The following is a 25,710-nucleotide window of genomic DNA, read 5'->3' as shown; positions in this document are numbered from 1 at the left end:
TCTCCGGCTGTGATCGAGGGGTCTAGGTGTTATGAATGAGTCACCGTAGGAGGCAAAAGCAGAAATACAAGCTAAGTCCAGAAAACCAGAGAAGTTGGCAACTATCAGATTGCAGACCCCTGAACCTATCAACACAACTAGCAGTAGCCGTAGGGGGTTCCTACGATGCCCTAGACCCCTCGATCACAGCCGGAGAATTACATAGGCCTAAAGAAAGAAAGGGGAAATCTAAACTGCCCCAGAGCAGACCCCAAAGCAATAGGCAGCCCCCAACATATAATGACGGTGAAGCAAGATGAAAACACTAACACAGACAGAAAGATAGACTGAGCAAAGACGGGGTCCAAAACTACCTAGATAGGAAAGGACAGGAAGGCTGCTGTCTGCAATCTGCCAAAACCCTATCAAAGACATAAGCCAACAAGCTGATATGAAAAAGGCCCTGAAGCAGCTAGGCTTCAAAAACTAAATCAGCACTCAGGTATTTTCAAAAGACAGAGCTAAAGGAATTCAGCACACCCCAGCAGGGAATGGCAGAAATCCAGAAAAACAAAGCAAAACAAAGTCAAAGCACCAATGCAAAAGGCCGAGCAGCAAACTTAGCTATAGAGGAGCAGGAATTCAGACTGGTCTCCAAGGATCCCACAGAGAAATCACCCGCAGGGCAGAAGGGCGTCGGCAGCCTTATATCCAGTCAGTAACTCCACTCAGCCAGTCATCATCATCAGCCTCAGGTGTTTGACAATCAGGCTCACTACCTTTCTTTACCAGAAGAGGGAGTTCCTTGGGCCTCAGTAATGAAGGGGAAAATGAACTCACAACATCTAGGGCACCGTAGGAACCCCCCACGGCTACTGCTAGTTGTTGATAGGTTCAGTGGTCTGCAATCCGATAGCTTCCAACTTCTCTGGTTTTCTGGACTTAGCTAGTATTTCTGTTTTTGCCTCCTACGGTGACTCATTCATAACAGAATCACCAGCCATACCGCAGATCCTAGGGTACTCAATAGCAGGAAAGAATTGAAAAAAAAAAAAAAGTGTCAGAATTTCTTTGTGTATATTTTTTCCTCTATATCTCTGAGGCCGTAGGGGGAATTTTTTTTTCTCTCAATGGAGATAAAGCAATTGTCTGATCGTGTGGAGCAGCTTGCTGCGAAAGTGCGGGGAATTTCCGCCTGCCTTGCTCATTCACATGCTGCTGAACCAAAGATCCCTACTCCTGATGTGTTTTTTGGGGATCGGTCTAAATTTTTGAATTTCAAAAATAATTGTTAATTATTTTTTGCCTTGAAGCCTAACTCGTCAGGGAGCTCCGCGCAGCAGGTTAAAATTGTCATCTCTTTGCTGCGTGGCGATTCCTAGGATTGGGCGTTTTCTTTGAAACCTGATGATCCTATTCTGACTAATGTGAACGCATTTTTTCAAGCCTTGGGGTTGTTGTATGACAAACCTAATACTATTGATCAGGCTGAAAAGACCCTGTTGGCATTTAGCCAGGGTTGAGATTCTGCAGAATTGTACTGTCAAAAATTCCGAAAGTGGGCGGTCCTTACTACCTGGAATGATAATGCCTTGGCAGCTCTCTTTTGGAAGGGTTTGTCAGAAGCCGTAAAAGATACTATGGTGGGATTTCCTGTTCCCGCTGGTCTTGACGATTCTATGTCATTAGCCATTCAGGTTGATCGGCTTTTACGTAAACGCAAGACTGCACGAGAGGTGTTGCTACCTGTTGAACAAGTGTCTGAACCTATGCAATGTGATAGAGTTTTGTCCAGGGAGCAACGTCAGGAGTTCAGAAGGCGTAATAAGCGGTGTTTTTTTTTTTTTTGCGGAGATGCCTTGCATATTATTTCTGTCTGTCCTAAACGAGAGAAACGTTTTGCACACACGTTTTCTGTGGGTGGTGTTCAACCTGAGTTTCTTCTGGCAATTACTCTGATCTGCTCCCTGTCCACATTTTCCGCCAAGGCTTTTGTGGATTCGGGAGCAGCCCTGAACCTAATGGACTTGGATTTTGCTAAACGTTGTGGATTTCCGATGACACCTCTGTGGACGCCTATCCCTTTGAGAGGGATTGATGCTACTCCTTTGGCGAAAAATAAACCTCAGTTTTGGACCCAGGTGGTAATGCGGGTCGCCCCAGACCATCAAGAAAATTGCAGATTTTTGGTGTTGCATAATTTGCATGATACCATTGTTCTGGGGTTTCCCTGGTTGCAAATTCATAATCCAGTTTTGGATTGGAAATCTGTGTCTGTGATGAGTTGGGGTTGTCGGTGTGCCCTTAGTGAGGTTCCGTTTTTTTCCACCTCTCCTCAGTCGCATGATGTTCCTGACTATTTGGCGGACTTTTATGATGTATTTAGTGAGAATGAGTCTGCGTCTTTGCCTCCTCATAGGAGTTATGACTGTGCAATTGAACTGATCCCGGGGTGTAAATTTCCCAAGGGTCGGCTCTTCAATTTATCTGTACCCGAGCACGAGACTATGCGATCCTATATTAAGGAGGCGTTGGAGAAGGGTCATATTAGACCATCCTCTTCACCCTTAGGTGCTGGGTTTTTTTTCGTGGCCAAAAAGGATGGTTCATTAAGGCCTTGTATTGATTATCGTGCTCTCAACAAAATTACTATTAAATATCAGTATCCGTTATCCCTGATTTCGGATCTATTCTCCAGAGTTAAAGGTGCTTGCTGGTTTACCAAGCTTGACCTCAGGGGGGCGTATAATCTTATCCGCATTAAGCATGGGGATGAATGGAAGATGGGGTTTAATACTCCGGAGGGACATTTTGAGTACCTGGTGATGCCTTTTGGGCTCACTAATGCCCCTTCTGTCTTCCAGTGCTTCATGAACGACATTTTCCGAGACTTTGTGGATAAATTTTTGATTATCTATCTGGATGATATTTTGATCTTCTCCAAGGATTGGGATTCTCATGTGGAACATGTTCGGACTGTGTTCCGAATCTTGAGGGAGAATTCCCTGTGTGTCAAAGGATCGAAATGCCTTTTTGGGGTACAGAGGATTTCATTTTTGGGATTTATTTTGTCTCCGTCAACTATTGAAATGGACCCGGCCAAGGTACAGGCCATTTATGATTGGGTTCAGCCCACTTCTTTGAAGGCCCTCCAGAAGTTTTTGGGTTTTGCTAATTTTTATAGGAAATTTATAGCAAAATTTTCTAGTATTGCCAAGCCATTGACTGATCTGACTAAGAAGGGTGCTGATGTGTTGAATTGGTCTCCGGAGGCTGTTTCTTCCTTTCAGGAGCTGAAGCGAAGATTCACTTCTGCCCCGGTTTTGCGGCAACCTGATGTCTCACTTCCTTTCCAGGTAGAGGTGGACGCTTCCGAAATTGGTGCAGGAGCTGTTTTGTCCCAAAAGGATCCTGTAACATCTAAAATGAATCCCTGTGCTTTCTTTTCCCGAAAGTTCTCTCCATCTGAACGTAACTATGATGTGGGGAATCGGGAACTGTTAGCCATGAAATGGGCATTTGAGGAGTGGAGACATTGGTTGGAGGGAGCTAAACATCAAGTCGTGGTCCTCACTTACCACAAGAATTTGATTTACCTGGAGTCGGACAAACGCTTGAACCCTAGACAGGCTAGGTGGGCCTTGTTTTTTACACGTTTTGATTTTGTGGTCTCTTCCTGGCACTAGGAATGTCAAGGCTGACGCTCTCTCTAGGAGCTTCTTTGCTGATTCTCCTGTGGTGATCAAGCCTGCTACCATCTTAGGCGAAGGGGTAGTTCTTTCTGCCATCTCGCCTGATTTGAGACGTGCTCTGGAAGAGTTCCAGGAGGACAAACCTGAGCGTTGTCCCAGTGGAAAGTTGTATGTTCCTGACCAGTGGAAGAAGAGAGTGATGTCTGAAGTTCATTGCTCTGCATTGGCTGGTCATCCAGGTATTTTTGGTACTAGAGATCTGGTGAGTCGGTCTTTTTGGTGGCCCGCCTTGTCTCGTGATGTCAGGAATTTTGTGCAGTCCTGTGGGACTTGCTCCCGGTCTAAACCTTGTTCTCGCTCTAGTGGGTTGTTGATGCCTTTGCCAGTCCCCAGGAGGCCATGGACCCATATTTCAATGGATTTCTTCTCTGATATCAGAGAATGACTTTTATTTGGGTGATTTGTGATAGGTTCTCTAAGATGGTGTTGGTGCCCCTGTTTTTGCAACAGGTGGTTCGCTTGCACGGGATTCCTGAGAACATTGTATCTGACAGAGGAGTTCAGTTTGTGTCTAGATTTTGGAGGACTTTCTGTTCCAAGCTGGGAATTCAGTTGTCCTTCTCCTCTGCTTTTCACCCTCAGACCAATGGGCAGACGGAGAGAACAAACCAGACCTTGGAGTCGTATTTGAGACGTTTTAGTTCCGCTGATCAGGATGATTGGGTTTCATTTTTGCCCTTGGCTGAATTTGCTTTAAATAATAGAGCTAGTTCTGCCACTTTGATGTCACCTTTTTTTTTGTAACTTTGGGTTTCATCCACGATTTTCTTCAGGGCAGGTGGAGCCTTCTGCCTGCCCAGGTGTTGACACTGTGGTGGAGAGAATGCACCAGATCTGGGACCAAGTGGTGGATAAGTTATCTCTCTCCCAGGAAAAGGCCCAGCGGTTTTCCAACCGACATAGGACCATTGGTCCACAGTTTAAGGTTGGTGATATGGTTTGGTTATCATCAAAAAATATCGCTATGAAGGTGGCTACTCCTAAGTTTAAGCCTAGATTTATTGGACCTTACAAGATTTTGGAGATTATTAATCCGGTCTCTTTTCGTTTGGCTCTGCCTGTCACATTTAAAATCCATAATGTGTTTCATAAGTCCTTGTTGAAGAGGTTTGTTGAACCAGTAATTCCTGGGGTGGCACCTCCGGACCCTGTATTGGTTGAAGGTAACATAGAATATGAGGTAGAGAAGATACTGGATTCCCGTCTGGCTAGACGGAGACTCCAGTATTTGGTTAAGTGGAAGGGTTATGGTCCGGAGGATAATTCCTGGGTCTCTGCCTCTGGTATTCATGCCAAAAGATTGGTGCGTGCCTTTCATCGGGCTCACCCTGATCGCCCTGGTGGCGTGGATGAGGGTTCGGTGACCCCTCCTCAAGGGGGTGGTACTGTTGTGAGTTCATTTTCCCCTTCACCATTGAGGTCTGATGAACTCCCTCTTCTGGTGAAGGAAGGTAGTGAGGCTGATTACCAAGCATCTGAGCTGGATGATGATGACTGGTTGACGGGAATTGCTGACTGAATATAAGGCAGCCGACACCCTTCTGCCTTGCTGGTGATCTCTATGAGGGATTCTAGGAGACCAGTCTGATTCCTGCTCCTCAAAAGCTAAGTTTTCTGCTCTGCTTTTTGCATTTGTGTTTTGGTTTTGTTTTGCCTTGTTTTTCTGGATTTCTGCCATTCCCTGCTGGGGTGAGCTGAATTCCTTTTTGCTCTGTCTTCAGAAGATACCTGAGTGCTGATATAGTCTTTTTGAAGCCTAGCGTCTTCAGGGCTTTTTTCCCTATCAGCCTGTTGGCTCTTGTTTTGATAGGGTTTTGGGCGGATTGCAGACTGCAGCTTTTCTATCCTGTCCTATTTAGTTAGCTTGGGCCTCATCATTTGCTCAGCCTATCTTTCTATCTGTGTGAGTGTTTTTTAATCTTGCTTCACCGTCATTATATGTTGGGGGCTGCCTATTGCTTTGGGGTCTGATCTGGGGCAGTTTAGATTTCCCTTTCTGTCTTTAGGCTATTTAGTTCTCTGGCTGTGATCGAGGGGTCTAGGGCACCGTAGGAACCCCCCACGGCTACTGCTAGTTGTTGTTGATAGGTTCAGGGGTCTGCAATCCGATAGCTGCCAACTTCTCTGGTTTTCTGGACTTAGCTAGTATTTATGTTTTTGCCTCCTATGGTGACTCATTCATAACAGGTGTCACTTTTGGGTATATACCCCCCAAAGTTACTTCAAATGTGTTGTGGTCTCTAAAAAATGGTTTTGTAAATTGTGTTGGAAAAATGAGAAATCGCTGGTCAAATTTTAACCCTTCTAACTTCCTAACAAAAAAAAATGGTTTCCAAAATTGTGCTGATAAAATAGACACGTGGGAAATGTTATTTATTATTTTGTGTGACATAACGCTCTGATTTAAGGGCATAAAAATTAAAAGGTTGAAAATTGCTAAATTTTAAAAAGTTTTGCCAAATTTCTGTTTTTTTTTCATAAATAAATGCAAGTCATATTGAAGAAATGTTAACAATATCATGAAGTACACTATGTCACGAAAAAACAATCCCAGGATCAGCGGGATACGTTGACGCATTCCAGAGTTGTTACCACTTAAAATGACATTTGTCAGAATTGTAAAATTTGGCTTGGTCATGAAGTTCAAAATTGGCTCGGTCACTAAGGGTATGTGCACACTTTGCGGTTTCTGCTGCGTTTCCGCAGCGTTTTTGGCTCTGCAGAAACGCAGCAGATTCTGCTGCGTTGTACAGTACCTTTATTTCCTATGGAAATAAAAAAAAGCTGTGCACATGCTGCGTTTTTTTTCTGCGCGGTTTTGCTGCGGTTTTCAAAACGCAACATGTCAATTGTTTGGTGCAGAAACGCTGCAGTTTTACACCTCATCCATTATGAGGTGTAAAACCGCAGAAAAACCGCAGCACTTTGTCCTGCGGATTTCCTGCGGTTTTCTCTACAAAATCCGCAGAGATAAAAAACTATGTGTGCACATACCCTAAGGGGTTAAAATATACTTTTGTCTATATTGTTTGCACTTTTGCTATTTTTTAAATATAGCTTTTTTTCAAATATATTTTTTCCTTTTATTTGTAGCTTCAATGTATGGAAAAGTGGAGTCTGAATGGCTTGGTCAAACACCTATTCAATAAGCAACTTCTGAAAGATGACTCTGTGCGTTGCAGTGACTGGGATCGATTTCCTCTTAGTGAGGACCAGAAGCTCTATGCTGCCTCAGATGCTTATGTAAGTAAGAATGACATTAAATATTTTATCTTTCTCGACTCTATTGTCGAGTGTTCTGGGACCGGAAGCTCCTTCCCTGTCCCCAATGCTAGAGGCGTCCTAGCTCTCCCTGTTCCCCTGATTACTTCTCATTGTGAAGATGCCGGGCCACGTACCTTGTCTTACCTCCTGAATCAGCCCTCAGTTTGTACCCTTCCCCCACCCAGGGAAGAAGGGAGTAGTAGTGTACCGTAATACACCAACTAGACTAACAAGGTAATACGAACAGGGGTAAGGAAAATGCCAAACATTCAAATATACACACATAAACAACAGAGGAATGCACCAGGGAGTGGAGGATGGGGTAAAACCAAAGTAGAGGAAAGGAAATTATCACACACACAAAACCTAGCAACAGTCACAGAAGTTTATGGGTTAAACTATTATGTTATGTGGTTATTTTATACATATATATATATAATATTGTACTAGTGTCACTACTTAGGCGGCAAAGTTGTGCCACAGAAAGTGACATCTTAGGCAACCACGGAGTCAGTGCAGCAGACAAGTGGTCCTTCCACAATTGGTTGGGTCTAATAATTGTGATACTACATGATTTCTTGACCTCAGACAATCTCAGGTTGAGCTCTCTACTTAGGTTTGTTAAGCGTCAGCTGGGTGAACTCCTTAAAGAGAATATGTCAGCAAGTTATTACATATGTCAGCAGTGGTAAAGCTGCCTAGGCCCCAAGTCATGTTGGAATTACACTAGGTTTGTGTCAGTTCACTTGGACTGCTTCTTCTAAAAGCAATGACATGCCCCCAGTGTACTTCTATAATCTGATTTGCGCATCACTCTTCGGCTCGATTTTTCATGGACTACACTGCCATTTCCTTACTTTTATAGGTAAAAAATTGGTGACAGATTCCCTTTCAAAAAGGTATGACTTATATGTACAGTGTTTCTAGCCTGACAAATATAGGCAACCTCTGGACATTAAAATTTGTGTGGAAAAACATTTGCTTTAAGGTGTTGGTCTGTAACTTGGGATGTACTGGGATTGAAAGTTGCACTCTGATTACATTCACACTACTACGCATTTTCCGACTAATTTACATGTGGCAGTGTTTCTCATAGATTGGATTACTATAGATACTGTTGTGAGCTCATCTGTTAATTCACCTTTTGTGTCCGAGGATCTCCCTCTTCTGGTGAAGGAAGGTAGTGACTCTCATTTGGATGAAAGAAACCAAACACCTGATCAGGTGGATTGTGACTGGGTAACAGGAACTTCATACTGGATATAAGGCAGCCGACGCCCTTCTGAGTGGCTGGTGATTTCTCTGCTGGATACTTGGAGACCAGTCTGATTCCTGCTTCCCAAAGATTAGTTTTTGCTCTGCTATTGAACTTATTAGTTTTGGTTTTGTTTACCTTGTTTTGGAGTTCAGCCATCCCCGGCTGGGGGTGTGCTGGATTCTTATTCCTTGATCAGTGTTCTCTTTTGCACTGCTTTCAGAATATTCTGAGTGCTGATATAGGGTTTGAAGTCTAATGACTTTAGGGTCCTTTTTGTTTATCAGTTGAGTTGGTAATATTTTTAGCAGGGTTTTCTCGGATTGCAGACAGCAGCTTTTCTGTCCTGTCCTTTTTAGTTAGCTTGGGCCCCATCGTTTGCTCATCCTATCTTTCTATCTGTGTTAGTGTTTAAATCTTGCTTCACCGTCATTATATGTTGGGGGCTGCCTATTGCTTTGGGGTCTGCTCTGGGGTAGTCAGTTTTTCCTTTTACTCTCTTTAGGCTTATTTAGATCTCCGGCTGTGACGAGGTGTCTAGGATCACCGTAGAAACACTCCACGGCTACTGCTAGTTGTGTGATAGGATTAGGGGTCTGCAATCTGCTAGTTTCCAACCTCTCTGATTTTCTGGGCTGAGCTTGCATTTTTGTTTTTTCCTCCTCGGTGACTCAATCATAACAATATCACCAGCCATACCGCAGATTCTAGGGTACTCAATAGCAGGAAAGAATTGTAAAAAAAAAAAAAAAAAAAAAGTCAGAATTTTTTTTTTAGTGTGTGTATATTTTTTCCTCTTTTTCTCTGAGGCCGTAGGAGGAATATTTTTTTTTCTGATAGAGTTTAAGCAATTGTCTTGATCGTGTGGAACAGCTTGCTGCTGAAGTGTGAGGAATTTCCGCCTATCTTGCTCATTCACACACTGCTGAACCAAAAATCCCCATTCCTGATGTGTTTTTTGGGGATCGGTCTAAATTTTTGAATTTTAAGAATAATTGTAAATTATTTCTTGCCTTGAAGCCTAACTCATCGGGCAACTCTGCGCAGCAGGTTAAAATTGTCATCTCCTTGCTGCGCGGCGATCCCCAGGATTGGACGTTTTCTTTAGTACCAGGTGATCCTATTCTAACAGATGTGGACGCATTTTTTCAGGCCTTGGGGTTGTTGTATGATGAACCTAATGCGATTGATCAGGCTGAAAAGACCCTGTTGGCATTGAGCCAGGGTCAAGATTCTGCAGAACTGTACTGTCAAAAATTCCGAAAGTGGGCGGTCCTCACCACTTGGAATGATGGTGCCTTGGCAGCTCTCTTTCGGAAGGGTTTGTCAGAAACCGTAAAAGATACTATGGTGGGATTTCCTGTTCCCTCTGGTCTTGACGATTCTATGTCATTAGCCATTCAGGTTGATCGACGTTTACGTGAACGTAAAATTACACGGGAAATGCTGCCACCTGTTGAACAAATGTGTGAACCTATGCAATGTGATAGTTTTGTCTTGGGCGCAACGTCAGGAGTTTAGAAGACTTAATAAGCTGTGTTTTTTCTGTGGAGATGCCTCTCATGTTATTTCTGTCTGCCCTAAACGAGAGAAACGTTTTGCCCACACATTTGCTGTAGGTGGTGTACAACCTAAGTTTCTTCTGGCAATTACTCTGATCTGCTCCCTGTCCACATTTTCCGCTAAAGCCTTTGTGGATTCAGGAGCGGCCTTGAACCTAATGGATTTGGATTTTGCTAAACGTTGTGGTTTCCCTATGACACCCCTGCGGACGCCTATTCCTTTGAGGGGTATTGATGCTACTCCGTTGGCGAAGAATAAACCTCAGTTTTGGACCCAGGTGGTAATGCGGGTCGCCCCAGACCATCAAGAAAATTGCAGATTTTTGGTGTTGCATAATACCATCGTTCTGGGGTTCCCCTGGTTGCAAATCCATTATCCAGTTTTGGATTGGAAATCTGTGTCTGTGGTGAGTTGGGGTTGTCGGTGTGCTCTTAGTGACACTCCTGTTTTCTCCACCTCTCCCCAGTCGCATGAGGTTCCTGAATATTTGGCTGATTTTTATGATGTGTTTAGTGAGAGTAAGTCTGCATCTTTGCCTCCTCATAGGAGTTATGACTGTGTAATTGAGCTGAGTCCGGGGTGTAAATTTCCCAAGGGTCGACTTTTTAATTTATCTGTACCCGAACATGAGGCTATGCGTTCTTATATTAAGGAGTCGTTGGAGAAGGGTCATATTAGACCATCCTCTTCACCCTTGGTTGCTGTTTTTTTTTTTTTGTGGCCAAGAAGGATGGTTCATTAAGGCCCTGTATTGACTATCGCTCCCTTATCAAAATTACTGTTAAATATCCGTATCCGTTACCCCTGATTTCTGACCTATTTTCTAGAGTTGAAGGTGCTTGCTGGTTTACCAAGCTTGACCTCAGGGTGGTGTATAATCTTATTCGCATTAAGCATGGGGATGAATGGAAGACAGCGTTTAATTCTCCGGAGGGACATTTTGAGTACCTGATGATGCCTTTTGGGCTCACTAACGCCCCTTCTGTCTTCCAGTGCTTCATGAATGATATTTTCCTGGACTTTGTGGATAAGTTTCTGATCATCTATTTGGATGATATTTTGATCTTTTCCAGGGATTGGGACTCTCATGTGGATCATGTTCGGACTGTGCTCCGGATTTTGAGGGAAAACTCCCTGTATGTTAAGGGATCGAAATGTCTTTTTGGTGTACAGAGGATTTCATTTTTGGGATTTATTTTGTCTCCGTCAACTATTGAAATGGACCCGGCCAAGGTACAGGCCATTTATGATTGGGTTCAGCCCACTTCTTTGAAGGCTCTCTAGAAGATTTTGGGGTTTGCTAATTTTTATCATAAGTTTATTGCAAATTTTTCTGTTATTGCCAAACCATTGACTGATTTGACTAAGAAGGGCGCTGATTTGCTGAATTGGTCTCCAGAGGCTGTTTCTTCTTTTCAGGAGCTGAAGCGGAGGTTCACTTCTTCTCCGGTTTTGCGACAACCCAATGTCTCACTTCCATTTCAGGTGGAGGTGGATGCTTCAGAGACTGGTGCAGGAGCTGTTTTGTACCAAAAGGATCCTGTAACTTCTAAAATGAACCCCTGTGCCTTCTTTTCCCGAAAGTTCTCTCCTTCGGAACGCAACTATGATGTGGGGAATCGAGAACTGTTGGCCATGAAGTGGGCATTTGAGGAGTGGAGACATTGGTTGGAGGGAGCTAGACATCAAGTTGTGGTCCTCACTGACCACAAGAATTTGATCTACCTTGAGTCGGCTAAACGCTTGAATCCGAGACAGGCCAGGTGGGCCTTGTTTTTCACGCGTTTTGATTTTGTTTTCTCCTTTCTTCCGTGCACTAAGAACGTTAAGGCTGATGCCCTCTCTAGGAGTTTTTTGGCTGATTCTCCTATTGTGACCAAGCCTGCTACCATCTTAGGTGAGGGGGTGGTTCTTTCTGCCATCTCGCCCGATTTGAGAAGTGCTCTGGAGAAGTTTCAGGAGGATAAGCCTGAGCGTTGTCCCAGTGGTAGGTTGTATGTTCCTGACCAGTGGAGGAGGAAAGTTATGTCTGAGGTTCATTGCTCCTCGTTGGCTGGTCATCCAGGTATTATTGGTACTAGAGATTTGGTGAGTCGGTCTTTTTGGTGGCCTGCCTTGTCTCGTGATGTCAGAAATTTTGTGCAGTCCTGTGGGACTTGCTCCCGATCTAAGCCTTGTTCTCATTCTAGTGGGTTGTTGATGCCCTTGCCGGTGCCCAGGAGGCCATGGACCCATATTTCAATGGATTATATTTCTGATCTGCCTGTCTCTCAGAGGATGACTGTTATCTGGGTGATTTGTGATAGATTCTCTAAGATGGTCCATCTTGTACCACTCCCTAAGTTGCCATCTTCCTCAGAGTTGCTGCCCTTGTTTTTGCAACAGGTGGTTCGCTTGCACGGGATTCCTGAGAACATTGTATCGGACAGAGGAGTTCAGTTTGTCTCTAGATTCTGGAGGACCTTTTGTTCCAAGTTGGGAATTCAGTTGTCCTTCTCTGCATTTCACCCTCAGACCAATGGGCAGACGGAGAGAACAAACCAGACTTTGGAGGATAATTTGAGATGTTTTTTATCTGCTGATCAGGGTCTCATTTTTACCCTTGGCCGAATTTGCTTTAAATAATAGAGCTAGTTCTGCCACTTTGATGTCACCCTTTTTCTGTAACTTTGGGTTTCATCCTCGATTTTCTTCAGGGCAGGTGGAGTCTTCTGCCTGTCCAGGGGTTCACACTGTGGTGGAAAGAATGCAGCAGATTTGGGACCAAGTGGTGGATAAGTTGTCTCTTTCCCAGAAAAAGGCCCAGCGGTTTTCTAACCGGCATAGGACCATTGGTCCCCGGTTTAAGGTGGGTGATATGGTCTGGTTGTCATCAAAGAATATCTCTATGAAGGTGGCTTCTCCATAGTTTAAACCTAGATTTATTGGACCTTATAAGATTTTGGAGATTATTAATCCGGTCTCTTTTCGGTTGGCTCTTCCTGTCACATTTAAGATTCATAATGTGTTTCATAAGTCCTTGTTGAAGAGGTTTGTTGAACCAGTTTTTCCTATGGCGGCACCTCCTGACCCTGTGTTGGTTGAAGGTAACATGGAATGTGAGGTAGAGAAGATACTAGATTCCCTTCTGGCTAGACGGAGACTCCAGTATTTGGTTAAGTGGAAGGGTTATGGTCAGGAGGATAATTCCTGGGTCTCTGCCTCTGATATTCATGCCGAAAGATTGGTGCGTGCTTTTCATCGGGCTCATCCTGATCGGCCTGGTGGCTTGGATGAGCTTTCGGTGACCCCTCCTCAAGGGGGAGGTACTGTTGTGAGCTCATCTGTTCATTCACCTTTTGTGTCTGAGGATCTCCCTCTTCTGGTGAAGGAAGGTAGTGAGGCTGATTTGGATGAAAGAAACCAAACACCTGATCAGGTGGATTGTGACTGGATAACAGGAACTTCAGACTGGATATAAGGCAGCCGACGCCCTTCTGAGTGGCTGGTGATTTCTCTGCTGGATTCTTGGAGACCAGTCTGATTCCTGCTTCCCAAAGATTAGTTTTTGCTCTGCTATTGAACTTATTAGTTTTGGTTTTGTTTACCTTGTTTTGGAGTTCAGCCATCCCCGGCTGGGGGTGTGCTGGATTCTTATTCCTTGATCAGTATTCTCTTTTGCTCTGCTTTCAGATTATTCTGAGTGCTGATATAGGGTTTGAAGTCTAGTGACTTCAGGGTCCTTTTTGTTTATCAGTTGTGTTGGTAATATTTTTAGCAGGGTTTTCTCGGATTGCAGACAGCAGCTTTTCTGTCCTGTCCTTTTTAGTTAGCTTGGGCCTCATTGTTTGCTCATCCTATCTTTCTATCTGTGTTAGTGTTTTCATCTTGCTTCACCGTCATTAAATGTTGGGGGCTGCCTATTGCTTTGGGGTCTGCTCTGGGGCAGTCAGTTTTTCCCTTTTCTCTCTTTAGGCTTATTTAGATCTCCGGCTGTGACGAGGTGTCTAGGATCACAGTAGGAACACTCCACGGCTACTGCTAGTTGTGTGATAGGATTAGGGGTCTGCAATCCGCTAGTTTCCAACCTCTCTGATTTTCTGGGCTGAGCTTGCATTTTTGTTTTATCCTCCTCGGTGACTCAATCATAACAAGATACGGTGTCATTTTAATTGATGTTATATGACCTACACTGACGAGCAAAAGGGTAACAATGTTTAGAATTTTTGACTTTCAGGCTCCATATCTCACAATCCACTACTGCTTCGAAAGGGAGACGACAATCATTTTATAGACAACTAGCTGAAGAGCCCGGCGCTGCCCGGGCATAGTAACTAACTACGGTTAGTTATAACAAATTATAATGAATATATATAAATAAAGCTGAGTGTAGAGCTCCGCATAGCCACATTCACTATAATATCCCACATCATCCCGTGAGCCAGAGCCACCGGACTACTACCACTAATATCCCACATCATTCCGTCAGCCAGAGCCACAGGTCTACTACCCCTAATATCCCACATCTTCCCATCAGCCAGAGCCACCGGACTAATACCCCTAATATGCCACATCTTCCCGTCAGCCTGGGGTCAGAACCAGAGCGCTGAGTGGATTTGTCCTTTCTTCCATACCAATGATCCCTTTAACCCCTTCCGGACCTGTGACACAGCGTATGCGTCATGAAAGTCAGTGCCAATCCGACCCATGACGCATACGCTGTGTCATGAGTTTAAACCCCCCCTGCGGGTCGGGTGACCGGGGTCACTGAAAGGTCACCCGACCCGCAGTGACAGGACCCTTTGTGCTTCACCACGGGGGGGGGGGGGGGTGGCTTAGCCCTCCCGTGGCTACGATCGCTCTGATTGGCTGTTGAAAGTGAAACAGCCAATCAGAGCGACAGTAATAGTTCATCAATGAAATTTGATGAACTATTACAATCCAGCCATGGGCGATGCTGAAATAGCATCGGACATGGCTGGAGACACTAAGTTAAACCCCCCCCCGCCGACTGACGGCGTCGATCGGCCGCCTCCACCGACTGACGGCGCTGATTGGCCGCCGCTGTCACAATCTGCCCCCTTCCCTCCGCTCCCCCCACCTTCCGATTCCCCCCCACGATACTAAACCCCCCCGGCCGTCCCAGTGTCCCGCCGTCCCGGTCCATGGGCGCCGCCATCTTGGAAAATGGCGGGCGCATGCACAGTGCGCCCGGCGGCAGATTCATTTTTTTTTATTTTGATCACTGTGATAAACTCTCACAGTGATCAAAATAATAAAAAAAAAGTAAATCACCGCCCCCCTTATCACCCCCCATCGGGACAAATAATAAGGTTAGAAATAGGGTTAGGGTTAGAAATAGGGCTTGGGTTAGGGCTAGGGTTAGGGCTAGGGTTAGGGGTGAGTTGGGATTAGGGTTAGGTTTGTGATTAGGGTTAGAGTTGGGATTACGGTTAGGGGTGTGTTGGAGTTATGATTAGGGTTGAGATTAAGGTTAGGGGTGTGTTGGGGTTAGGATTGGAGTTAGAATTGAGGGGTTTCCACTGTTTAGGCATATCAGGGGGTCTCCAAACACGACATGGCGTCACCATTTATTCCAGCCAATTTTGCGTTCAAAAAGTCGAACAGCGCTGCCTCCATTCCGAGCCCCGACGTGTGCCCAAACAGTGGTTTACCCCCACATATGGGGTATCAGTGTACTCAGGAAAAATTGCACAACAAATTTTGGGGTCCAATTTATCCTGTTACCCTTGTGAAAATAAAAAATAGTAGGCTAAAAATCATTTTTTGAGGGAAAAAAATATTTTTTATTTTCACGGTTCTGCGTTATACACTTCTGTGAAGCACTTGGGGGTTCAACGTGCTCACCACACATCTAGATTAGTTCCTTGGGTGGTCTAGTTTCCAAAATGGGGTCACTTGTGAGGGGTTTCCACTGTTTAGGTACATCAGGGGCTCTGCAAACATAACATGACGCCCGCAGACCATTCCATCAAGTCGACATTTCAAAATGTCACTACTTCCCTTCCGAGTCCCAATGTGTGCCCAATCAGTGGTCCCTCCCACATATGGGGTACCAGCATACTCAGGACAAACTGGACAACAACTTTTGAGGTCCAATTTAACTTATTACCCTTGTGAAAATGAAAAATAGTGGGCTAAATATCATTTTTTGAGAGAAAAAAAAAATATTTTTTATTTTCACGGTTCTGCGTTATAAATTCTGTGAAGTACTTGGGGGTTCAGAGTGCTCACCACACATCTAGATAAGCTCATTAGGGGGTCTAGTTTCCAAAATGGGGTCACTTGTGGGGGAGCTCAATGTTTAGGTACACAGGGTCTCTCCAAACACGACATGGTGTCCGCTAACGATTGGAGCTAATTTTCCATTCAAAAAGTCAAATGGCGCTCCTTCCCTTCCGGGCCCTGCCATGCGTCCAAACAGTGGTTTATGACCACATATGAGGTATCAGTGTACTCAGGAGAAATTGCCCAACAAATTTTAGGATCCATTTTATCCTTTTGCCCTTGTGAAAATGAAAAGACTGAGGCTAAAAGAACATTTTTTGTGAAAAAAAAGTACTTTTTTTTTTTTTTTTTTTTTACGGATCAATTTGTGAAGCACCTGGGGGTCAAATTGCTCATTATGCATCTAGATAAGTTCCTTGGAGGGTCTAGTTTCCAAAATGGGGTCATTTGTGGGGGAGCTCCAATGTTTAGGCACACAGGGGCTCTCCAAAACCGACCTGGCAACCGCTGAATATTCCAGCATATTTTCCATGCAAAAAGTCAAATGGCGCTCCTTCCCTTCTGAGCCCTGCCGTGCGCACAAACAGTGGTTTATGACCACATATGAGGTATCTGTGTACTCAGGAGAAATTGCCCAACAAATTTTAGGATCCATTTTATCCTGTTGCCCTTGTGAAAATGAAAAAATTGATGCTAAAAGAAAATTTTTGTTGGAAAAATTAAAATGTCCATTTTTCCTTCCACGTTGCTTTAGTTGCTGTAAAGCACCTGAAGGGTTAATAATCTTCTTGAATGTAGTTTTCCAGGACGTCCTATCCTGACAGCACCATGGGGGGTGGTGTTGTCCTTTCATCCTTACAGGGACAGGAAATGCACGAGAGGTTAAAAGGTCCCCTCCCACACCACACTCCAGTGTTTTTTCTGTCCCTGTAAGGATAGGCACGAGAGTGCCGCAGCGGCGGCATCCAGCACTTACCGGGGCCAGGAGGTTCGGGGTCCTAACTTTCATCTCCTCCGGTCAGACGGTGCAGCGGGACTCGATACCGCTTCCCCCCCCAGTGCGGCTCCCGCGAGAGAATGCCCGGTCAGCGGCCGCATCACTTCCGGGCGCCCGGGGATGACCTCACTTCCGGTCGCATCACGGAGGGCGCGTCAGATGGAGCGGAGGGCGCGTCAGATGGAGCGGGCGGCACAGAAGGAGTCGTTCCAGCGCAAGACAAGGTAGGATAAAATGGGGGAAAGCGGGGGACCAGCAGCAGATCGATAGGGACCTCTGATTCCCGTCAGCGCACCAACATGGAAGCCAGGACCGGTGACCAGCCAGAGTCAGCGTCCGTTAGTAGGGGGCATGGCGAGCGGCTTTTACCAAAGACAGGAGCTTTTAATAAAAAAAGACTCCTGTTCTTTATTAGGATAAGACGACACCGACCCTGATGGCAGCTACGTCTAGGACATCAGGCAAACCCAAATGCCCCATCTGTTCCAGCAAACTACCGAACGCATGGACAAAACCCCTATGCGAAGACTGCACCCTGCGGATTGTCAGAGGCGAGCAGGCCGTGTTCCTCACGGAGATGCGCACAATGGTCAGAGACGAAGTCCTGGCCTCCGTCTCTGGATTACTACCTGCTCAGTCTTCCGGCCGGTCTCAGTCCAATAGACCAAGATGGGAGTCCGACCAGTCGTCGGAGGAAGAGATTCGGGATACGGACTCGGAGGAAGAGGGCGAGATCACCTCTGAACCCCTGGAGACAGGGAAAAGATACCTCTTCACATCAGAGAACACGGATGAGCTTCTCAGTGCCGTGAGAAGTACGATGCAGATTGAGGAGACCCCGAAGGCGCAATCCATCCAGGATACGATGTTCGGGGGATTAAGAGCCAGAATTCGTCAGGTCTTCCCAGTTAACGACCATATCCGGGCAATGATCCTGGAAGAATGGGAAGATGCCGAGAAAAGACTGATTGTGCCGCGAGACTTTAAGCTGCGACTTCCATTTAACCAGGAGGACAGCAGCACTTGGGACGAAGTTCCTAAAATCGATTCCCCGGTGGCCAAAGTGTCGAAGACGACTTCAATTCTCTTCGAAGATTCTTCCAGTCTCAAAGAACCCATGGACAAAAAGGCAGACGTGCTCTTAAAAAGAGCTTGGGAGGCCTCAGCGGCGGTGATAAAAGCAAACATAGCCGCCACATCAGTCGCCAGATCCATGCATCTATGGATCGACCATTTAGAGCAGCAGTTAAAGGAGTAAACCCCTAGGGGCGATATCCTGGAGAGCAATTCCACTGTTAAAATTCGCGACCGGTTTTCTGGCAGATGCTTCGGCAGAATCCGTACAGTTTGCGGCCAGGAATAACTCCTTATCCAATGCGGCCCGCCGAGCCAAATGGATGAAAACCTGGTCGGGGGACTACCAGTCTAAAAATAAATTATGTTCCATACCCTTCTCGGGAGGGAAAGTATTTGGGCCGGCTTTCGATAAAATTCTAGAGAATGCCTCAGATGACAAAAGAGGGTTTCCAGAGGAAAAACCAAAAAGGCAGTTTCCCTTTCAGAGATCCCGTCCTTACCAGAGGCAGGAATATAGAGGGAAAGGGAAATCACCTCGCTGGGAGTACTCGAAAGGGGGAAGAAGTAGGGCTCCCCTGTCTCGCTCCGGACAAAGTTTCAGAAGCAGGAGACAATGACGCCATACCTGTAGGGGGGCGCCTCAGACACTTTGCGGAGGCATGGCAACTCATCTACCAAAACCCATAGGTCCTCAATACAATCTCCCAGGGTTATACCCTCGAGTTCACAGAAACCCCCCCCAGCATGATTCGTGGTTACAGAACCCCGTTCCAGAGCTATAATAGATCCTATATGGGCAGGCATAAGGGACCCGATAAAAACAGAAGTAGTAGTTCCAGTCCCAGATGTAGAGAGAGGCCAGGGCCACTGTTCTAAACTCTTCACGATAAAAAAACCGTCGGGGGAAAGACGAACCATCATAAACTTAAAACCGCTAAATCCAAGGGTTCGGTACAACAGATTCCGAATGGAGTCCCTGAAGACCGCCATCCCTCTAATAGACCAGAACGCCTCCATGTGCACTATAGATTTAAAGAGCGCGTATTATCACGTTCCTATCCATCCTCCATCTCAGAGGTTCCTACACTTCGCTCTTAAAAAAAAAAAAAAAAAAAGGGGGGCAAATGCTACCACTTTCAGTTTCAGGCTCTTCCGTTCGGCTTGGCATCAGCACCTCGAGTTTTTACGAAACTGGTCGCCGAAGTCGTAGCAGACTTGAGACAGAGAGGCATAATCATTGTGCCTTATTTAGACGACTTCCTGGTAATATCCTGTTCAGCGTCGGAGTTAAGAGAACAACTCATCTCAATAATTTTCAGCCTCGAGAGCCTAGGTTGGATCCTAAACAGAGAAAAATCAGACCTGCAGCCCAGTACCCAGAAGAGATTCCTAGGAGTCATGCTAGACTCCAAAAGAGGAGTCTCATTCTTGCCGGAAGAGAAGAAGAAACCTATCATGGACAGGGTTCGTCAGTTTGGCCAGTACCAGGTTTCAGAGTACTGAAGGAGATAGCAGAGTACTGAAGGAGATAGCAGAAGAAATTTTTGAACCCCTCTCCATAATCTTTGAAAATTCTTGGAGAACAGGAGAAGTGCCAGAAGACTGGAGAAGAGCAAATGTTGTTCCTATCTTCAAAAAGGGGAAGAAGGTGGACCCAGGCAACTATAGGCCAGTGAGTCTGACTTCTATACCAGGAAAGATCTTTGAACAAATTATTAAACAACATGTATGTCAATACCTGGATAAGAATGAAGTGATTAAACAGAGTCAGCATGGGTTTCTAACTAATAAGTCATGTCAGACTAACTTAATTTCCTTCTATGACGGTATCACTGATTGGGTGGATCAAGGAAATGCTGTAGATATAGTATATCTTGACTTCAGCAAAGCATTTGACAAAGTCTCTCATACAATCCTTATTGAAAAAATGAATAAGTATGGAATGGACAAGGCAACTGTTAGGTGGATTCATAACTGGCTTAGTGATCGGACCCAAAGAGTGGTCGTAAATGGCTGCACATCCAGTTGGAAGAATGTCTCAAGTGGGGTACCACAGGGCTCTGTCCTGGGCCCTGTATTGTTCAACATCTTTATCAACGATTTAGATGAAGGAATTGAGGGTAAACTGATTAAATTTGCTGATGACACAAAGCTAGGAGGGATAGCTAATACTAGAGAAGAGAGAGAGAGGATTCAAAAAGATTTAAATAAACTGGAGAAGTGGGCAGCAACTAACAGAATGGTTTTTAACAGGGAGAAATGCAAAGTACTACTTCTGGGCAATAAAAATGAAAAAAGCATATATAGAATGGGAGGAATAGAGCTAAGTGACAGCACATGTGAAAAAGACTTGGGTATACTAATAGATCACAGACTGAATATGAGTCAACAGTGTGATGCAGCAGCAAAAAAGGCAAATGCAATTCTAGGATGTATTAACAGAAGCATACAGTCTAGATCACGTGAAGTCATTATTTCCCTCTACTCCTCTTTGGTCAGACCTCATCTGGAATATTGTGTTCAGTTTTGGGCACCACATTTTAAAAAAGACATCAACAAACTGGAGCAAGTTCAGAAAAGAGCGACCAGAATGGTGACCGGTCTGCAAACCCTGTCTTATGAGGAAAGGTTGCAGGATTTGGGAATGTTTAGTTTGCAAAAGAGAAGACTGAGAGGAGACTTAATAGCTGTCTACAAATATCTAAAGGGCTGTCACATTGTAGAAGGATCAACTTTATTCTCATTTGCACAAGGAAAGACTAGAAGCAATGGGATGAAACTGAATGGGAAGAGACACAGATTAGATATTAGAAAAAACTTTTTGACAGTTAGAGTGATCAATGAGTGGAACAGGCTGCCACGAGAAGTGGTGAGTTCTCCTTCAATGGAAGTCTTCAAACAGAGGCTGGACAGACATCTGACTGGGATGATTTAGCGAATCCTGCTTTGAGCAGGGGGTTGGACCAGATGGCCCAGGAGGTCCCTTCCAACTCTACGATTCTATGATTCTATGATTCAATAAGAACCGCAATGGAGATCTTGGGCACCCTAACTGCATGCATACCCTGCGTCATGTGGAGCCAGGCTCACACAAGAATCCTGCAGAGGGAGATCCTGACCAAATGGGACAGACGGCAGTCCTCGCTGGACAAGAAGTTCAGACCGTCCCTGGCTTTGAGATCATCCCTGAAATAGTGGGTCAGCCACAGAAACATCAGCCAGGGGGTTCCTTGGATCCTGTCCCCATGCGTGACCATCACCACGGATGCCAGCAGAGGAGAATGGGGAGCCCACCTAGAGGGAAGATACTTTCAGGGGACATGGCCCAAGAACATCAGCTTACAGTCCTCAAATTACCGAGAACTACGAGCGGTTTGGGAAACGCTGAAAAGAAACAGTTCCAGCCTACAGAACCGACATATAAAGATCATGTCGGACAACGTGACCACAGTAGCCTTCCTACGCCACCAGGCCCAAAGCACGGGCAACTTCAGGATCTAGCAGCCCGCATCCTCACCTGGGCGGAGAACAACTGTCGCTCCCTGTCAGCAATACACCTAGAAGGCTCCCAAAACAACATATCCGACTATCTAAGCAGGCAGGAAGTCCGGGCCACCGAGTGGGAGCTAAAGGAGGAGATCTTCAGAGATTTATGCCATCGCTGGGGGACACCCCTACTGGACCTCTTTGCGACAAGAAAAAACGCCAAGTTAAAGAGGTTCTGCTCCCTCAATCCGGCGGACCATCCAGAAAAAGTCAACGCCCTAACCCAGAGTTGGAGAGGGGGACTCCTGTACGGGTTTCCACTGATCGCCGTAATACCGAGGGTTCTCAGGAAGATCCAGGAGGAGAGAGCTCGAGTGATCCTAGTTGTACCGTTTTGGCCCAGGCGGAGTTGGTTTCCCCTCCTCAAGAAGATGGCTCAGAGGGGGCCACTCCATCTACCAGCAACGTCAAACTTGCTTTCTCAGGGCCCAGTGCTACACCCAAACCCAAGAAGCCTACAACTGGCAGCATGGATCCTGAGAGGGACATCCTAAGGTCCAATGGCCTCTCGGACCAAGTAATCTCCACATTGCAGGCCAGTCGTAAACCTATTACAAGAGCAATATATTGTAAGATCTGGAAGAGATTCTGCTCGGAAAGTGGTAGTGTGCCCCCTTAGATTTGTCTCGGCCAAATATCCCTCAGATCCTGGACTTCCTACAGGCAGAGTTTGATAAAGGCCTAACCCCGAGCACACTCAAAGTCCAGATAGCGGCCTTAAGTACCTTTTTCAATTTCTCTCTATCCTTCCATCCATGGATAGCACGATTTACAAAAGCCATCCAGAGATTAAGATCCAGATTGAGGAAAACTGTCCCCCGTGGGACCTAAATCTGGTACTCAACGCGCTGGGTAAGCCCCCTTATGAGCAAATTTCAGAGAGAGATATTTCAAAGCTCACACAAAAAAACGCTTTTTTGGTAGCCATCACCTCAGCCAAACGTTTAGGTGAGATACAGGCCCTCTCAGTCCAAGATCCATACATTCAGCTCTTCGAGGACCACATAGTGCTCAAACTAGACCCAAGGTTTCTCCCTAAGGTAGTGTCTCCACAGAATCTAAACCAGGAGATAATCCTACCCTCATTTTGTCCAGCCTCAAAGAATGATAAAGAAAAACTGTTTCATTCACTGGATGTTAGGCGTACGGTTACCCGCTACCTAGAAGTCACCTGGGATTTGCGACGGGACACAAAACTATTCATCCAGTACGGCGGTAAAAATAGAGGTAAAAGCGCAGCTACACATACTCTGGCAAGGTGGATAACAGCAGTAATTTCCTCGGCATTCGAGGCCGAAGGCTTGCCCGTACCTGAAGGGCTTAGAGCCCTTTCCACCAGGGCGATAGCGACTTCATGGGCAGAGAGGGCGGGGGCCTCAGTAATACAGATATGCAAGGCCGCCACCTGGTCTACACCGAACACTTTCTGTAGACACTATAAATTGGACACTCTTAACAGCTAGCCAGTCGACCTTTGGTCGTAAAGTGCTACAAGCAGTAGTCCCACCCTAAGCGAATTCCTACTTTGGTATTCCCCATGGTGCTGTCAGGATAGGACGTCCTGGAAAACGGAGATTAGACCTACCGGTAATGTTATGTCCAGGAGTCCATCCTGACAGCACTGGTAGTTCCCTCCCTATGACTTGTATTGGTATCATTATGCTTGTACTAAATCTCAATAAATTTTAATTGCATCCATACTGGTGTGGTACTTGGGAAAATCACTGGAGTGTGGTGTGGGAGGGGACCTTTTAACCTCTCGTGCATTTCCTGTCCCTGTAAGGATAAAAGGACAACCCCCCCCATGGTGCTGTCAGGATGGACTCCTGGAAATAATAGGTCTAATCTCCGTTTTGAGTAGCTTGAGGGGTGCAGTTTTTAGAATGGTGTCATTGTTGGGTATTTTCTGCCATATAGACCCCTCAAAGTGACTTCAAATGTGAGGTGGTCCCTAAAAAAAAATGGTTTTGTAAATTTTGTTGTAAAAATGAGAAATCACTGGTCAACTTTTAACCCTTATAACTTCCTAACATTTTTGTTTCCAAAATTGTGCTGATGTAAAGTAGACATGTGGGAAATGTTATTTAGTAACTATTTTGTGTCATATACTTCTCTGGTTTAACAGAATAAAAATTCAAAATTTGAAAATTGCGAAATTTTCAAAATTTTCACCAAATTTCCGTTTTTTTCACAAGTAAACACAAAAATTATCGACCTAAATTTACCACTAACATGAAGCCCAATATGTCATGAAAAAACATTCTCAGAATCGCTAGGATGCGTTGAAGCGTTCCTGAGTTACCTCATAAAGGGACACTGGTCAGAATTGCAAAAAATGGCCATGTCACTAAGGTCAAAATAGCTTGGGTCATGAAGGGGTTAATAGAAGCCTGGGGTGAGAATCTGAGCGCTGAGGGATTTACCCTAACTTCCATACCGGAGATCCCTTTAAGAAAGTCCTGGGGTCAGTACCAAAGCGCAGAGTGGATTTGCCCTCACTTCCATACCGGGGATCCCTTTAAGAGAGACTGGTATCAGAATCAGAGCGCTGAGTGGATTTGCCGTGACTTGCATACCAATGATCCCTGTAATAGAACCCTGGGGTCAGAATCAGAGCATTGAGGGATTTGTCCTAACTTCCATACAGGAGATCCCTTTAAGAGAGCCTGGGATGAGAACCAAAGCGCTGGATGGATGTGCCCTGACTTCCATACCAGAGATCCCTTTAAGAAAGGCCTGGGGTCAGTACCAAAGCGCAGAGTGGATTTGACTTAACTTACATACCAATGTGTTGTGAGTTCACTTTTCCCTTCACCATTGAGGTCTGATGAACTCCCTCCTCTAGTGAAGGAAGGTAGTGAGACTGATTACCAAACACCTGGGCAGCTAGATGATGACTGGGTGGCTGGAATTGAGGACTGGATATAAGGCTGCCGACGCCCTTCTTCCTGGCTGGTGATTTTCCTGCTGGATTCTTGGAGACCAGTCTGATTCCTGCGTCTCTCAAAGCTAAGTTTTTCTGCTCTGCTTTGTACTCTTCAGTTTTGTTTTTGTTTTGCCTTGTTTTTTGGGAGTTCTGCCATCCCCGGCCGGGGGTGAGCTGAATTCCATTATTGTCTCTGATCTGTTGATCTTTTGCTCTGTCTTCAGAATATACCTGAGTGCTGATATAGTCTTTTGAAGCCTAGCGACTTCAGGGCCTGTTTTTCCTATCAGTCGGTTGGCTCATTTTGATATGGTTTTTGCGGATGGCAGACAGCAGCTTTCCTATCCTGTCCTATGTAGATAGCTTGGGCCCCATCATTTGCTCAACCTATCTTTCTATCTGTGTTAGTGTTTTCATCTTGCTTCACTGTCATTATATGTTGGGGGCTGCCTATTGCTTTGGGGTCTGCTCTGAGGCAGTTTAGTTTTCCCCCTTTCTGTCTTTAGGCTATGTAGTTCTCCGGCTGTGATCGAGGGGTCTAGGGCACCGTAGGAACCCCCCACGGCTACTGCTAGTTGTTGTGGATAGGTTCAGGGGTCTGCAATCCGATAGCTGCCAACCTCTCTGGTTTTTCTGGACTTAGCTGGTATTTTGTTTTTTCCTCCTTCGGTGACTCATCATAACACCAATGATCCCTTTAAGAGACCCTGGGTTCAGAACCACAGAGCTGAGTGGAACGGTCCTAACTTCCATACCAGGGATCCCTTTAAGAGGGGCCTGGGGTCAAAACCAAAGCCCTGGATGTATTTGCTCTGACTTCCATACCAATGATCCCTTTAAGAGGGAAGATGTGCCTACGAGATGGAGGATGTGTGATGGGGATATGGGCAGGGAGGGGGGGATTCATTTCTGTCCTGTGCTCTCTGCTTCTTTCAGGGGGGCAGGCAATGGCTGGGAGCTTATGTTCCCGAAGATGCTAGATTTCTCCTACCATGTCAGTGTCTGCTGAGGTGTTGTCAAGTGGGAAAACTTGCTCATAGCAACCAATCACAGCTCAGCTACTTTTAACCAGCTCTGGTGAAATGAGAGATGCTTAGTGATTGGTTGCAAGGAAAACTGTTGC

The 25,710-nt window shown here is 45.5% G+C and overlaps 1 protein-coding gene across 7 annotated transcripts in view; it reads left to right on the top strand.

Moving 5' to 3' along the window:
- The window catches only part of WRN (WRN RecQ like helicase), a 281,559-nt gene that overhangs the window by 20,671 nt on the left and 235,178 nt on the right, over positions 1-25,710 (top strand). For all 7 annotated transcript variants that reach the window (XM_073543508.1, XM_073543546.1, XM_073543535.1 and 4 more), the window contains one exon: positions 6,825-6,974. In XM_073543508.1, the coding sequence (XP_073399609.1) occupies positions 6,825-6,974 (150 nt within the window). The remainder of the gene's footprint in view (positions 1-6,824; positions 6,975-25,710) is intronic.

Source organism: Dendrobates tinctorius, unplaced genomic scaffold, assembly GCF_039654945.1.
Source record: "Dendrobates tinctorius isolate UK_male_01 unplaced genomic scaffold, ASM3965494v1 ptg000011l, whole genome shotgun sequence".
Classification (NCBI taxonomy): Eukaryota; Metazoa; Chordata; class Amphibia; order Anura; family Dendrobatidae; genus Dendrobates; species Dendrobates tinctorius.
Note: the sequence above shows the minus strand (reverse complement) of the source record. Positions and strands in the feature narration are given on the sequence as shown.